The 16,731-nt window shown below is 50.3% G+C and overlaps 1 protein-coding gene across 1 annotated transcript in view; it reads left to right on the top strand.

Annotated features, from left to right (window-relative positions):
* The window catches only part of STARD8 (StAR related lipid transfer domain containing 8), a 33,556-nt gene extending 30,884 nt beyond the window's left edge, over window positions 1-2,672 (top strand). The window contains exon 14 of the mRNA XM_022561032.2: window positions 130-2,672. Within this exon, the coding sequence (XP_022416740.1) occupies window positions 130-247 (118 nt within the window). The 3' untranslated portion in view covers window positions 248-2,672. The remainder of the gene's footprint in view (window positions 1-129) is intronic.
* The last annotated feature ends 14,059 nt before the right edge of the window (window positions 2,673-16,731 follow it).

The following is a 16,731-nucleotide window of genomic DNA, read 5'->3' as shown; positions in this document are numbered from 1 at the left end:
TCAGCCCTGCGCCCCCCCACCTCTACCCCCTGCCCCTGATCCTGGGGAGCAAGTCCTGTCTTCCTTGTCCCTGGCAAGGGCTCCAGGGAAGTACCCACGGCTCATGGCTTCCTGCTTCTACTTCCCCAGGGGCCGTTCTCCTGACTGGTACAACAAAGTCTTCGGGCACCTGTGTGCCATGGAGGTGGCAAAGATCCGGGATTCCTTCCCGACCCTGCAGGCAGCTGGCCCTGAGACAAAGTTGTGAGCCTTGGCCTGGTCCCAGATTGGCACCACTCAGGCCCCCTGGCACCAACTCAGTGAGGGGGAATGAGAGCAGAGCAGCCCTCGGATGGATGCTGCTTCCAAGGGTAGAGGCGAGGCCATGCGGTCGCCCTTACTTCCTGAAGCTCCTCCATATGTACAGGGAAGGAAAAGAGAATTTCAGTGTCCTGTCTCCACTCCACCTCCACCCCCAAACCTGTGTTCTGCCCTCCCGAGAGAGAGGAGTCATTTTTGGAGCAGGAAGACGGCTACTGCCCTTCAAGTCCAAGGAGCCACCGGTCAGTCTGAAGCCTTCCCAGCTCCTCCGCCTGCGGGGTGAGGAGGCAGAGGGTGGTGTATGCTCCTAGCACTCTGCCATTCTGAGAGGCCAAGCCATCCTGTTTGGTGCTAGGGTCCCTTTGAGTTTGGACAGGAGGTTCTGGTAGTGCCTTTGGGCCCAACATTGGTCCTAAACTGGTTTCCGCAGAGAATTTGGACTGGAGTGGATAGGCACAGGGGCAGAGCACAGGGCAGCCCCAGCCACCATGAGCTGTTGGATTTGTGTAAATACGATGCTGAGTTTTATGAGGCTGATTCAAAGAGGAGGCACTGATGGGTCCCAGTAGGTGACATGACGATTTGGGATAGCTTGGGATGTGAGAGTGGGGGGAACCTTCCTTTCTCAGATCTCAAGAGACCAATGAACCAATCTCCCCTGACTCGGGCCCCATACTTTACCTGCCACCCCCTGGGGTCCTGTGTAGCCATTGGCCACGCACTGCCACGTCTAGAGGGTAAACAGCCTCGCTCCCACCACACGGGCTGAGCGAAAGCAGATGGTGGTGAGGAGACACTATCGATGTCCGCGTCGCTTTTCCTGCTCTTCCTGCCTGCGTTAGCAGGCTGATATGACAGTCCCTTCCTCCAGCAGAGACCTGGCCCCTGGTTCAAGCAGCCAGCCAGTCAGATGGAAGGGCATAATGTCATCTCAGCCTGCTGGGGCTTGATCCAAACCTGACCTATCCCACCCACCAACCATCTTGGTTCACGTGCAAAGTCAAATGCCAAACGCCAGCTGGTGCTTTATTATCGTTTTTGGCTGAATGAACTGGAGTGGGATGGGTTCCAGCCAGTCAGTTGTAATGTTTAAACCTATCTATCTATTTTATTTGTATCTGTAAATACTGTACAGTCAGAATATAAAAAATGTATTTGTGTATATATATAGATACATATATACACACACACATCTATATATACACACACGCACACACGCGCGCGCGCGCACACACACACACACACACACACACACACGTATTCTATCATTAGTGTACCATAATCTGTTGGGTGGGGGCAGGGGTCTGGAAAGCCTCGGCGGGAAGGGCACTTAAGATGAGACAGGGGAGGTGGAGAGCATGGTCCATGTGACCACCCCCAGTGGAACAATAAAGCATTCCTACAGATGCACTCTGTCTGTGTGGTTGTCTTTGCTGAGACGATGGGCCAGGGACAAGAGGCAAATTACGATGCGGTTTCGGTGTTAGGGTCAGAGGTTGTGCGTGTTACCAACGTAGGACTTGAGGGAGGCCGCAGGAGAAATGGGGGAAGGGCCTTGGCCTTTCTCTTCGGGAGATGATTGGGGCTGGGAGAGGCAGGATTCTGAGAAGCCAGGGCTTGGGCAGAAGCCGCAAACCCTATTCCCTGACCTGACCAGGTCCTCTATCTGAGCAGCCCCCAACATGACCTCATGCATCCTGACGATAGCCCTATGGAGGGATGCCTTTGCTATGCTGTCCTTTCTTCCCCTGCTGCACATGGCTCAAGCTGAACAATAGAGACCCAGGCTCAAGAGGCTTGGGGACCCTGTTCTACCCGTAAGCCAGCCTGATACAGGTCTCAGTGCCTCAAGGCAGCCCCTGGCCTGGCTCCAGTGGCCGGCAAAGAGAGGCCCCTCATATAGACTTCCTGCTTTCTTTGCCACATTGCTGTAGCCATAAAATCCCCAAGCTCCGAGGGGCAGCTAGAGAGAGAGTACAGGCTTTGCAGTCAATCTGTTTGCATCCTTTGAGTGCTGTTGAGTAGCCTGGGGTAAACAAGTCCTGTTCTTTCTCTTTCTCTGAACCTCAGCTTCCTCTTGGGCCAAACAGCCCAGTGATCACCTCATCACAGGTCTGGCTCAGTAAGTGTTCAGCACTTACACTCGGTGTCTGTCAAGTCCCATTTCTCTGTCACTTTCTTCCAATCTCTTCTTCTGGGTTCAGCTGTACCTACATGCCTTTGGCCTTTCCTCACTGCTGCTGCCTGGGGGTCTTGGCTAAACCTGGAGGGGAGTGAGGTGGAGCAGAGGACCTGTCAGCCCCTTGACTTTGGGAAAACAATGAAGGCACCCCGTGTGTGATGTAGGATGGGAGATCACTCAAGCAGCTCTAGTGTTAGGGGACACCGGCGTGAAGCTTGAGCCAGTACTTTTCAAGGCAGGCAGCCAGGGGAACTTCTGGCACAGGTACTGCCCCACCTGGTCATGGAAGAAGGCCGTGGTGATGGTACAGAGGATACGGTTGAGCGTGCTGTTCATGGGTGGCATGAAAATGCCAGGAGACAGAAAAGAGTTATGGAGGAGGTTCTTGGAAGGGCCAGAGAATTTCCCGTGTTTCAGCTCTGGACTCTGAGGCCCTGGACCAGTTGCCCAGTGTGGCTCCTCTATGTTTGGCACTTTAGGAGAGGTAGTACCAAGCAGGGGAGCTGCTCTGGGCCTTTATGCAGTGTTACCCGCCTGCATAAAGCAGAAGCTTCCATTCCTCCATCCTGGCATCTCTGCCTGGCCCACCATGCAGTCTGTGAATGGACTGCCATGGCTTATAGACATCGGAGTGGGTATCATGATGATGAGGCCGCCCAGGCCACTCACTCCCACACATGGCAGGCACCACCCATGGCCATTTCTAACCCTCAGTCTTGTACCTTGATCCACCTTGAGTTGGCCCTTTCCCTGGTGCCAGAAAATTCTCACCCTCAAATTCCCAACCCCATTGCCTGTACGTTCTACTCTTATGCTTTCCCCGACCCAGTGAAACCAGGCTGTGGGTGAATCCCACATGGGAACCGAACAATCCGTCCACGAGCATCAATCTGTTATTTTCTAGTCTCCGGAGCCCTGTTGCCAGAGTGGCTGAGGGTAGATGGTAGACAGACGCAGGCTCAGAACTAGCTGTATCATCACCTGGCTCTGTGACCTTAGGTGGCACACGTAACATTTCGGATTTGGTTTTCCTCAAGGGTGTCATCAGGGTTAAATGAGCCAGCGATTGTGAATATGGCTACACAGTGCCTAGGACATGGCGGACATGAATAAATGGTAGTCTCCCCTGCCCTGCCGCCTCCCTGCCAGACTCCGTGGAAGGCTTGGACTTAGGTGGGTGGGAGTGGGGTGCATATGCATACCATTTCCTGATTTGCATCAAGGCCCTACCTACCCTTTTGGCTCCCAGACCACCACAACTTCGGCTTTCACCATTTTGGACACACCTACCTCTTCACCAGGCTCTAAATACCCTAGTGACCTCTTTACATCCTAACTACTGATTGGTTTTCACTCTACCTCCTCCTTGAGAATTTGGCCCCGTGGCCTTATCTTTAGTCTTGAAGCCTTCCTTCCTTATCCTGTCCCCTCTGCCTCACCTTGCTCATTAGGGACCTCGCTGACATCCATTGTTTCACTTTACACCTCTGTGCAGATGCCGTCCCCCGCCCCATCACTACCAAGATGCAAGATGCCCATCACTTCCTTTGGCTCTGGCCAGTATTTATCACTGCGTGAATGGACCTTTGCACCTGAAGGCCCCACCTGCATATCAAACTTAACAGGCCCAAGCCAAACTCACCATCTTCCCACACACAGTCTTCTCCCTGCTGCCTGCTCTGTCTCAGTCATGGTACATGTTATCTTCCTGGCTGCACAGCTCAGATCCCCAAATCAGCCACGATCCCTCCTTCCTTCTCAACCAATGCATCCATCCATTCAAATTCTCACCCATTCTGCTATTCAACAAGTAGTTGTGGAACGTCTGAAATGCCAGACTCTGCTGAGGCACAGAGAATACATCAGTGAACAAGACTCATAAGATTCTCACCTGCCTTTAGTGCACATTCTAGTAGATGGGTGAGTGGAGGGAGGTGGATGAAAAACACACAAGCTAACTTCAGCTATTATAAGGGTGATGAAGTCAATGAAGCAGGCTGAGGTAGTAGTGACTGAGCACTTACTCCAATAGAGTGGTCACAGATGGCCTTTCTAAGCAGGTTACATGGAAGCCAAGACCTGGGGGAAATGAATGGGCTATGCAAAGGTCTAAGGTAAAGAGTTCTGGGCAGAAGAAATACTGAGCAAGTATAATGACCTTAAGGTGGAGACAAAGTTGGCATTCCCAGGTCAGAGTGGCTAGGGTGCAGGGAGCAGGGGAGAGTGGGAGAAGATGGGGTCAGAGAGGTAGGGCCAGATCACGTGGGCCTAATGGGGAAGTAGCCACGTCTTGCTGAGTCTCCTTGCACAGTGTCCCCACTTCCAGCCCCTGACCCAACGTCTGCTGGAGCCCAGTTCACATTGCATTCCTTTCCACCTGGATATTCGGGAGAGGCCCTCATCTCTTGTCTCTCCTCTCCCACCCTTTTCCACCTATACCCAGTACCAGGTCAATCTCTCTGAAGTCGAGTGTCACCCTGTCTTTCTGACTCAAAAACTGTCAATGCCTCCACTTCCCCTCCCCCCACAATGCAGCCTTGACCTGTCCACCAAGTTTCTTCCCCCTTACCCTCTGTTCTCCAGCTGTGTTCCAGGCACGCTCCCTTAGTTCCCTTTGCCAGGAGTGGAAGTAGGACTGTCTTGGACTCAGAGGACCCAGGTTCAAGTCTCAGCTCTGGCAGTGGTTAGCTGTGGGGCTGTGGGCAAGTTATTTAAACTTTCAGGGCCCCAGTTTCCCCATACATAACTAAAATGAGGTTCAGAGAGGTGTGTGAATTACTTAGCAAGGTAAGTTTGATTATTGCAAAGTGCTATCACCGTCCAACCTCACCAGTCTGGCAATAATACTCAATTCCAATATGTCTCCACCATGAAGTCATTCCCAAAACTTCCAGCAAGGTTTGTTCTATCCCTCCTCTGACTTGTCATTGCCCTTTGCATCTAAGACCTCCATCTTGCTGATACCTCCTCTTAGGGTATTTTGGGCACCAGTCACATTGCCAGTATCCCCAGTAGTCTGGGAGCACCTGGGATCAGGATCCTGGTGGGGTTCACCACTGAGTCCTTCACAGTGCCCAGCTCGAGGAGGCAGGGAGGCCCAGGGAAGGCATCTGGAGACACAGAAGTGGGTTCAAGTCCTGGTTCTGCCACGTCTTGGCAGTGTGAACTTGACTTTCTGAGCCTCAGTTTTCTCATCTGTAAAATGGGTACAGGAATGCCTACCTCGCTAGGGTGTTGCGAGGAACCCACATGCCCAGCACAGTGCCCAGTACAGTCCTAGGCAGAAAGGGAGCACGTCATCACTGTTTACTGTGTAGCCTCCTTTACTCCAAGCCCTTGCGCTACAAGCCCCCCCACCAACTAGGTTTGCCCCCTTCCAGGCTCAGCCAGCCTCTCCCAACCAACCTGCCCCTGAGCTCATGAAGTACTTTTTGAGTGGAATTTCGTCACATAAAACTAACATCAAATGTACAAGCTCATCTCCTCATCTAGGTTACGACATCCAGGACAGGGACCAGGTGAGAGGCATCTCTGTAGCCCCAGTGGCCAGCACCGGATCTGGTCTAGAAGAGCCGGTGTCAGGGAGCTCAGGGAGTGTGTGCTGAATGCAGTTAAATATTTGTGTGTAGGAGCAGGGAGACACGAGGGAACATGAGATGGGGGCAGTGAGGACGGAAAGGGGCCCTGGAGCTTAAAGGAACCCTGGGGAAGAGTGAGTGAGGATGGCATCAAACTTCTGCCACCCGGGAGTGAGCACGTGGACGCTGAGCGCTGACTCTACACCAGGCCCTGTGCCGTGCATTTCCCACGCAGGATATCCTTTAACCTCAAAAGTCCCCTGTGCGGTGTTAGCATCCCCTTTCCCTGGATGGAGATCGGAGTGTCTGAGAGGCAAGGAAACTTGCCCTGGGGTCCACAGCAAGCGAGCAGTTGAGCTAGAACTTCCGCCCAGACTCCCAAGCTTGTCTTCTTCCCACTGCCATCCAGAGTGAAGGGAGAGGATGCTCCCACCTCTTGCTGGTAGCGTCAGCGTGTCTGCCAGAACAGTGGGGAGGGAACCGGGAGTGGAAGGTGTGAGAGCTGTTCAACAAGGGAGGAAAAGCATTTGAGGAAAGCTGAGACCAGGACGCAGGGCAGAGGGGCAGGACTGCAGGGATGCACACTGGTCCTCGAGGCTGCCTTTCTCTGCCCCAGGCCACCCCCGCAGCCTGCTGGGGGTTGGTCTGCCCTGTCCCTAGGATTCCTGCCCTGCCCAGGAAGGGCCCTAGGGTGGCCTTGGGCTGCCGTGGCCTCTAGACAGGCAGATGGTGTCTCAAGCCAACGGGGAAGGTCTGTGATGGAGCAGAGACCAGGGCCGCATATGAGCTTTCATGGCCCTGCCTACTCTTGCCTTCGTGGACCCTTCCTTCCTAAACAATATTTTAATATATATTTTACAACTACATTGGTATAAACGCAAATATTCTCTGGGATGAACTGATCATTATATATTCACTGTTATTATATTCATTTTTTTCTTCCGATGTTAAAATAAATTAAAATTAAAACATTTTCTTGGGCCCTAGATGCTGGACCTACACAACTAACAATAAGCTGGCCCTGGCAGAGGGCAGCACAGAAGCTATAAATGAGTAAAAACAACTCTGCTCAGAGGGAGAGAGGTCCTGAGGCCTGGGCAGCAGGGTGTCCGCCTCTACAATTCACTTTGGGCGCATTGAACACGAGTGACTGCGGACACCGCTTCTCATTTCCCAGCTCCACCCCAGCTATGCTTCCTAGTCCAGAGAGGCAAGCACGTTCCTGTCAGGGCCTCTAACTGGCTCCTATGGCCTTGGACCAACTTCTTGCTGGCAAATGAGAGCGATTTATCGCCCCAGGCTCCTGACTGGGCGGCAGAGCCCCTGGTTCCCAGCTTCCTCTCCTCTGAGGGGCCAGGGAAGAGCTGGGCCCAACCTGAGGCTGGCCTCCTTCCAACCAGCCCCCCGGCGGGGGGGTCAGCTGAACCAGTGGCTCCAGCTTGTCCCTGGAGTGGGACATGTTGTAGAGGTCACAGAAGAACGCCAGCATGAACAAGCACTGCTTATGTAGGCAGAAGAAATGGCCATGTCTTGGCCTGTGACAGCTTTATGAGGAGGGGAAGCATAGATGAGGGGAGTGAAAGATGGGGGGTGGGGGGCAAGGTGCTGAGAAGGGAGGCAGGGCCCAGGGCGAGGAGGGGGACCTACAGAAATGAAACCCAGCCCCTCCCTCTTCGGTGTGGTTGACACAGCTCGCCTACCTGTTTTCTCGTTACATGTTCACAAAACCCTGAAGGTAGGTACACTTTTATCCCCACTTTTGAGGTGCAGAAACTGAGGCTTAGAGAGGTGAAGGAGGGCACTTGCCCAACATTATACCCAACTAGGGATTCTCTGTTAGTGGTGGAGTTAGATTTGAACAAATTGGGTCTGTGTGATTCAGTGTTGGGTGGGTGAGGAGAGCTCAGTCAGTTAGGTGGTGGCAGAGAGGTGGGGGTGAGTGAGGCAGGAGAGCCTTTTATCTGCACTGTTTCCCACAAAGTACACTTGATTTGTTTCCAAAATACTCTGGGGCGGGTATCAGCATACTAGTAGCTGATGTTTACTATATGCCAAGCACCGCTTACATACTTTACATGTCTCTCCTCCTCTAGTGCTTAGTGTGTTTTGATTATGACAGGCACTGGGTTGAGTACTTTAAGTGTATTTGCTTGTTCACTCTTCACAACACTCCTGTGATGAATAGCCCCATTTTACAGATGAGGACAACTGAAACCCAGAGAGGTGAAGGGACCTCCCTGACGTCACAGAGCTAGCCAATGAGGGACCCTGGATTTGAACCTTGGTTTGTCAGACTCTAAAGACCAAAGAGGAACTGGGGTTGGGCAGGGCAGTGGGCGTTGACGCAGTGGGATATACTCGGCATAGCGAGAGGGCTGAAGACGGAGCCCAGTCAAAGAAGGAACCTCAAATGCCGGAGACTGTTCTCCACCCAGAGCGGTGGTTAGAAGTTTCCATGTCCAGAAGGAAAGAGAGGAAGTAGGTCTAGGGAGTGGCTGGAGAGATTGGGGTTGGATGTTGGGAAGCACTTCCTCATTCTGTGGATCACTAAAGCACCACTTACCTGGCAGCATCTTGCCTGGAAGCAGGGGCTGTCTAAAATGATTCCCCTGAGGCTTGGAGATTGAATCAGACTTTGGGGAGGACATGCAAGGACTTAAATTGTCTCAAACAGCAGGGCCGAGTTCCTCCTTCGGAGACCAGCTCCCAGTTACAGGTGGAAGGAGAAGAAATGGGCCTGAGCCCCAAGCACCAGATTCCTCTCACTGTCTTCCCCATCCCAGGCCAGGTCTGTCCCCCAACTGTGTATTTCGCTGTTTACACCTGAATGGCAAACTTACATCCTACTCTGTCCAGGTCTGAGAGGCCCAGCCCCTTGGAAATATTTGCATGCTCTTGTCCCCCCACGAGGTGGGGGCTGTGGTACAGTGTACAGCGCTGCAGCATCACTGAGTTACGCACCTCATCAGCTGAGGCCTTGGGCCGCTGGGGACTGTGAGATGAGGAAGGATGATGGAGACCGCGGTCAAACACTTTCATGCTACACAGGCTGCTTTGGTCTGAATCTCACAGCAGTCCCATGTGCTGAGAGCTTAGAGACCCATCATACAGGCCAGGGAAACAGACTCAGACAGGACTAGAACATGAAAGGAAACACAGGAGATGTGCCAAGTGGCAGTGTTTAGAGGAGGGCAAGGTTTCATCCTAATGGGGTAGTGCAGAGGGGGCCTCATTCCAAGGTAGCATTTGGAAGAGGCTAGAAGAGTGGGTACAACTGCAAAGGTGGGGACAATATCAGGAGGATGGGAGGAGGTACCATGGAGGAGGGAAGAGTGTGAGCTAGGGTTGGAGTCAGGAAAGCACGGGAGGTGAACTTGAGGAACTGGGTTGAACCTGAGGAACTTGAGGAACTGGGTTCGCAGGAGAACGCGGTGGGGGCAGGGAGAGAGGAGGGGATGGGTCTGGAGCAGAGGCTTGCCCCTACATGCCCAGAGGGAGATTTGCTTTGAACTCCCTAGGAGCCACTGAAGGTTTTTGAGTAGGAGAGGAGTCTGACGAAAGCTGTGCCCAAGGAAGATAAACCTGGCAGCGTGGTGGTGGGGAGGGGAGAAAGGGGAGGGTCTGGAGACAGAAAACCCAAGGAGAAAGCTGTTCCTAAGACTCCTGGAAAGAGAAGGTTAAAGTCATGGCCAGGGAGCCAAGAGACATCAGTTCTCGACAAAAGCACAGCCAGTGAGTCACTGTCCCTCCCCTTCTCTCGGCCTCAGTGTTTCAATCTGCACAGTAAGGGATTTGGGCTTCGGTTCTCCAAGGGCCCTTCGGCCAAAACATCCCAGAGCTCTGACTTGCCAAGGTCCCTCCAAGATTCCCTGGAAGAACAAACTCAAAACCTTGGCTACTCCTGCCCCGCGAGCACAGGACTGGAAAGGGGAAGGTGCCCAAGGGGTAGCAAAGCAGGGTGGGCAGTAAGGGCAGGGAGGCCGAGAATGGAGTTGCTCGGGCCACTGATGTTGTCACATTCCAGGTCCCTGACAGCAGAGGAGTTGGAGGGTGGAGCCCAGGGACACACTCAGAGGCACTGGTCTTGCCCACAGTGATGGCAGAAAGCCTCGAGAGGAGAAAGCCAGGAGCTGTCGGGCTCGGCAGTGGTGTGAGCACCTAGCAGGATAGGCAAAGTCTTAAAAAGACCCAGCTGGGGTACAAAAAGTAAGTGGTGCATTGGCCTAGGGCTTGGCATTACAAACACATACAATTTCGCTACTGATATACTGGCGAGCCCCAGTGTCCTCCGCCAGCCTCTGCCCCCTTCCCTCCCTACCAGCTCTTACCCCAGGCCACCTCTGAGTCCTCAGGACTTGTATGGATGGGAGTGCCCAGGCCTAGCCACCAAATGTTGGCCCTGGAGTTATGGGATTTAGTGCCAACCAGGCAAGGAACATGGCAGGGAAGGGGCTTCAAAGAGGTACTGGGAGCTTTGCAGCTGGACTAGCTCACCACCCACATGGCGGCCTTCCCAGGAAAGGGAGGCAGAACCACAGTAGCTGCCTTCAGTCTAACCCAGTGCTTCTCAACAGAAGGCAATCTTGCCTCTCAGGGGACATTTGACAATATCTGGAAGTGTTTTTGCTTGTCACCACTAGGGGGCAGAGGGGAGGCGTGTGCTAGTGGCACACAGAATGGCACAGAGAGGCCATGGATGCTGCTGCTTAGGACACGGGACAGGCTCCACAGCAAAGAATTTCACCACCCGAAGCATCAGGGTGAAAACCCCTGGTCTAACCCAAAGCCTTCCAGCCGTGATTGGGGTTAACTGGCCAAGGCCAGTGTGACCAAAGTCTGTAAAGCTGGGAGATCAAGAGTGAGAAGGTGAAGGGAGAAGAAAAGAAGGGCTATAAGGAACCGACTGTGTACCATGCAGCCCTGCTCTCAGAGCTCTGAAAGAGCCGCCCTCCCAGACAGTGAAGCTTGGACAGCTGGGTGAAGAGAGAAGGGGCAGTATGTAGGGAGAGACTTGTCGAGCAGGTGCCTAGAAGGGGCAAGCAAGTAGACAGGACTGAGTGCCCTCCTGGGGCTCAACACTCTGCCAGGCACCCAGGGAGACACAATGCCTCAGAGTCACCTCTCACAGCCACATGGCCCTTTACATCCAACCAAGTCTCACTCTGTCCACTGGCTCCTGTGGGCTTCATCAGTGCTCCAGGGAGAGGCAGGATGAAGATGCTTCTCTCTGCTCTGGGGTAGTAGGAAAAAACACTGCTCCATGAAGCAGGAGCCATAGGGGGGTCTTAGCTCTGTTGCTCTGAGCAAGACCCCCACACCCGGCTCTTCCTCCAAGCCCACAGGGTCTAGGAAGCTGAACCAGGGTACGTGTTCCACACCCTCCACCAGTCCCAGGGGCTAGACTTGGGGGCTTCTGGGATCCTGTTCCCTGGGAAGAAGCCCCTGGCCCTCTCCTGGGTGCAGGTAGGCCTGTGCATACACACGCATGTCCAAGGACATGTGCGTTGCACACACATACTCATGTGGGCACACACAAAGTCACACACACACACACACACACACACACACACACACACACTCCAGATTCTTTGTTCCCTGGCTGGAGCAACTGTGGGGAGAAGGGCGGATAGGATCAAGAACTTACAGAACGTACAAGGATCTCAGCCCCAAGACAGTGTCCAGGAGCAGCTGCGTGAGCTTACTGCCAACCAGCCTCCTGCGAGGAGGTAAGCCTCAGCAAGGTGGTGCAGCAGGCCGGCGCTGCCCAGGCAGGAGGCCTAGCTCTCAGGTGGGGTGCAGTCGGAGGCATTGTCTCCTGCCAGCCTTCCCCCAGACTGCAGCCCTCATCCTAGACAGCCTCCAGGAAAGTGTCACAGATTTGCCCTGTCAACGTAGCCAAGAATTTTGTGGACATCTGAGGTGACATCTCCTTCTGAGTGGGGGCTTCCCAGGCCTTCAGCCTTGCATTGTCCTGGTTCGTCCACATACAAAGGGCGAAAACCACCAACTAATGTGTGAAGGGGTCTCACTGTGTCATTGTTCGCAGGGTGCTCAGGCTGAGTGGCCAAGGTTAAAAGGCAAATAAGTGCCACTGGGGGAAGAGACCAGCGTGTGATTCCAGGTTGCTGAAAACAGAGGACAGGCACACCAGGTTTTACTTACAGCAACAGAGGAGAAAGACACTGCACAAGATCCAGGCACTTGCAGAGTGTGGGTCCCCCAGGGCCGGAAGTTCTGTTCTGCAGCCAACTCGTGCAGTGTGACTACAGGCGCCCCACTTCGTGCTGTAGCAGAAGGACAACATCCTTCCCCTCTCCCTCTCCAGGGTCTGAAATACAGAAAGCTGGGGGCGTGCCTGAGGACCACTGCCGTGGGAGCTTAAGCAGAACAAAGGAATCTACATCAAGCCCAGAACAGAGAGAGAGAGTCCCTCACAAGGCCGTAAGCCCAGCACAGTATTCCAGGTCCAAGGCCCAGCAGGGGTGGGAGGTGGACAGCTGCAGGAGACTGCCTTTCCCAACACTCGCTGAGCCTTTTCTTATCTCCCCTCCATCTTGCTCCCGCACCCAGAAGGAAAGAAACCACTCACAGCCACTCCAGGGAAAGGTCCTGAAAGGACCACAGAGGGAGAGCCAAAGAGGCCCCAAAGGCCAGAGAAGACTCAGGGACAAGGGCAGGGCTGAGCTTGAGGCTTACCTGGGCAGTGGGTGTGCTGAAGGGCCCGTGAGGGCTGGTTTGAGTGGAAAGGTTGTGTGTGGGCTGCAGCCTCATTGGATGCCAATAAGCCAAGAGCAATCAGCCATTTCTAGTAAAGCTGCATAGAGCATCTTATATAATGTACTGTTCTGTTTCAAGTCAATTAGCTTGGCACATAGAACCTGGGGCATTCTGAGTGCTTCCTGACAAAAGCTTTCATATACTTGCTTTTGCTCTCTCATTCCCTCTTTCTACTCTTCTTAAACTCTCTTTCTCCTTCTTTCTCTGTTGCTCTTTCTGTTCCATCTCTCCATCCAGCATTCACTGAGAACTGGCAGGCATTGTGCTGGGCTCTGGGCCCAGAGTTGAATAAAGCCCAGACTCTGCCTACAAGGAGCTCAAAATCCCATGAAGGAGGCAAATATGGAAATTGTTTCAATACGTGGCAGTAATTCACAGGCCAGAGATAAGCACAGCCCGGAGAGTGAGGATGCGGAGTGGGTGGGGAAAGCCAAGGTAGGCTTCCTGGAGGAGGCACACTCTAAAAGTCTTCAAAGGTGAGTATGAATTAGGCAGGCAATGGGAGGGCCAAGGAAGGCATTCTAGTTTAGGGGACAGCATGAGTGAAGACAAGGGGGCTGGAGGTACATGCAAGCACCAGGTCGTATGTGGCATGTAGAGCCAGTGTTTCTCAAACTGCGTTCTGTTGAACACTATGTCCTATGAGAAAGATGTGGTAGATGACATACACATTAGCATAGTACAGATGCTGATCTGTTCTACAATAAAGACACCTGTTTTACTTTGTTGAAGGAAGCATTCTCCTAAGTTATTTGCCCTCGGAACCCCTTTTGTCACCAGATCCCAATGATCATCCCAGGCCACAAAATTTGGGAACTGCTGCCATAGACTCAAGGGAACCAGCAGAGGGTTTCAGGCTGGGAGTGACAAGATTGGGCCAGTGTTTTGGAAGGCTCACTCTGGATGCTTGTGTGGGCTGTGGACTGGAGAGGGCAAGAAGAGCTTCAGGGAGATCAGGGGAGATACTGCAATCATCTAGGCAGGAGAATTAAGGGTCCCACCCATAGCAAGGATACAACAGGGATGGTGAGTGGCATTGGAACCTGTCTCATCTTTGAATTGGCCCAGTCCATGCACCCTGAAGACTGCCCACAGCCCAGGACTGAGCTCTCATTGTCAGCCCAGTCCTACCTTAGGTCTGCCTGCACTCTCCCTAACCAGCCCTATTCTACCTTTCCAGCTCCAGCTCCTCCAGACTGCCCAGGATGCCAGTGCTGACACTCGAGGAGATTGGGTTCCTGGCTTCTCTCCATCTTAAAATCTTAAAAGACTGGGGTCCCGCAAGGCCCACAGTCCTCAATTCCATTTCTCCCTAATAGGATTTGCAGTCTGAGAACAACTGGCCCCAGGCTTCCTTCTCTTTTATGAAGCATTTTATGACCCCCCACTGGACGGATTTTGTTGGGAAGGCTAGCTGGACAGTGAGGAGGGTGCTTCTTCTCATGGATTAGCCTCACTTCCACACTCTGGTCAAGTGTGGAAGCACTCTGACAGGCTATTGCTGTAGGCGATGGCAATGGGCACCTTTCTCCACATGGACACACTCTGCGTACACTGAGCAAGGTCCCCAGGCCTACAGGTACCTGGACTGGCCCAAATGCTCATAAAAGAGAGCATGTAGCCAGTGACACTCATATACTCACTCGGAGGCTCAGACACACACACACACACACACACACACACACACACACACACACACACATATACATAACATCTTGACCTGGCTACTTAGATGAATGCATTTGGACACCAGGAATATTTTGTTCTGACTGCTTTAATGGGTGTATTTGACACAAAGATATTTTTATAAGGTCTAAAGTCAAACCATTACATTTTCAGCTTGAAAAAAGAGTATTATTATCAAGTTCTATTTGAATAGGACATCCAAAGTTAGATCCTATAATTGGTAATGGTGGTGCATAATTCTCTTCCAACTCCAGTTTAAAAGTTAAAAAATGAATGTAGTAAGTATAACCATAGCTAGTTGTTATCCATGAGTTATTATCAGCTTAAAATAGGGTATTACAAGTTTAAGATGTTTTATATAAGCCTCATGGTAACCACAAGGGAAAAACCTCTACAGGTTTTTACACAAAAAGAACATTTTACAAAAGAACATGATAAAGAAATCAAAGCGTACTAATACCAAAATACATCAAAACATGATAAAAAGATATCAGGACAAGAAATAAAAGACAAGAGATCTAAAAAAAAAAAAAGACAAGAGTTCTTGAAAACAACCAGAAAACAATGAACAAAACAACAATAGTAAGTCCTTACCTATCAATAATTACTTTAAATGTAAATGGATTAAATTCTCCAATCAAAAGACATAGAATGGCTGAATGGATTTTAAAAAAACAAAAATAAGATCCAATGATATGCTGCCTACAAGAGACTTGCTTTAGCCTTAAAGATGCAAATAGACAGAGTGAAGGAATGGAAAAAGCCATTTCAAGAAAATGGTAATAAAGAAAATCAGGGTAGCTCTAATTATATCAGACAAAATAGACTTTAAATAGTAAAAAGAGACAAAGTCATTACAAAATGATAAGGGGGTCAAATCCATCAAGAAGATGTAACAATTGTAAATATTTACATGCCCAACATCAAAGCACCTAAATATATAAAGCAAAAACTAACAGAGCTAAAAGGAGAAATAAACAGCAATACAACAATAATTGGGGACTTTAACACCCCACTCTCAACAAAGGATAGATCATCCAGATAGGGAATCAATAAGGAAACAGCAGACTTTAATAACACTATAGACCAAATGTATCTAACATACATATATAGAACATTCTATCCAACAACATCAGAATACACGCTCTTCTCAAGTGCACATAGAACGTTTTCTAGGATAAAACATATATTAGTCCACAAAACCACTCAGCAAATTCAAGAAGATTGAAATCATACCAAGTATCTTCTCTGACCACAATAGCATGAAACTAGAAGTTAATAAGAAGAAAACTGGAAAATTCATGAATACATGGAAGTTAAACACTCTCCTGAAAAACAAAGGGATGAAAGAAGAAATTAAAGGGGAAATGAAAAACTTTCTTGAGATGAATGAAAATGGTAACACAATAGACCTGAATTTATTGGATGCAGCAAAAGCAATTCTAAGAGGGAAGTACATAGCATTAAACACCTACATTAAGAAGCAACAAAGATTCGAAATAAACAACCAAACACTACACCTTAAGGAACTAGATAAAGGAAAACAAACTGAGCCCAAAGTTAGCAGAGGAAAGGAACTGATATATATGAGAGCAGAAATAAATAAAATAGAGAACAGAAAAACAACAGAAAAGATCAACAAAACTAAGAGTTGATTCTTTGAAGAGATAAAATTGACAAGCTGTTAGCTAAACTAACCAAGGAAAAAGGGGATAGGACCCAAATCAACAAAATTATAACTAACAAAGGAGACATTATAACTAATACTACAGAAATACAAAGGATCATAGGAGGCTGCTATGAACAATGATATGCCAACACACTGGCCATCCTAAAAGAAATAGAAAAATTCTTAGAAACATACAACTTACCAAGATTGAATTAGGAAGAAATAGAAAATTTCAATAGACTAATTACTAGTAAGGCAATTAAATCAGTAATCAAAAATCTCCCAATGAAGAAAAGCCCAGGACCAAATGTCTGCCTTGGTGAATTTTACCAAACAATTAAAGAAAAATTAACACCAATCTTTTTCAAATTCTTCCAAAAAACCAAAAAGGAGGAAGTACCCCCAAACTCCTTTTACAAGGCCAGCATTAACCTGATACCAAAACCAGAAAAGGACACTGCTAGAAAAGAAAACTATAGGCCAATATCCCTAATGAATATAGATTAAAAAATTCTAAATAAAATACTAGCAAATCAAAT

Source organism: Delphinapterus leucas, chromosome X (assembly GCF_059928025.1).
Source record: "Delphinapterus leucas isolate spDelLeu-1000000601 "Yukka" chromosome X, BTC_Dleu_Yukka2, whole genome shotgun sequence".
In the NCBI taxonomy this organism is placed as follows: Eukaryota; Metazoa; Chordata; class Mammalia; order Artiodactyla; family Monodontidae; genus Delphinapterus; species Delphinapterus leucas.
Note: the sequence above shows the minus strand (reverse complement) of the source record. Positions and strands in the feature narration are given on the sequence as shown.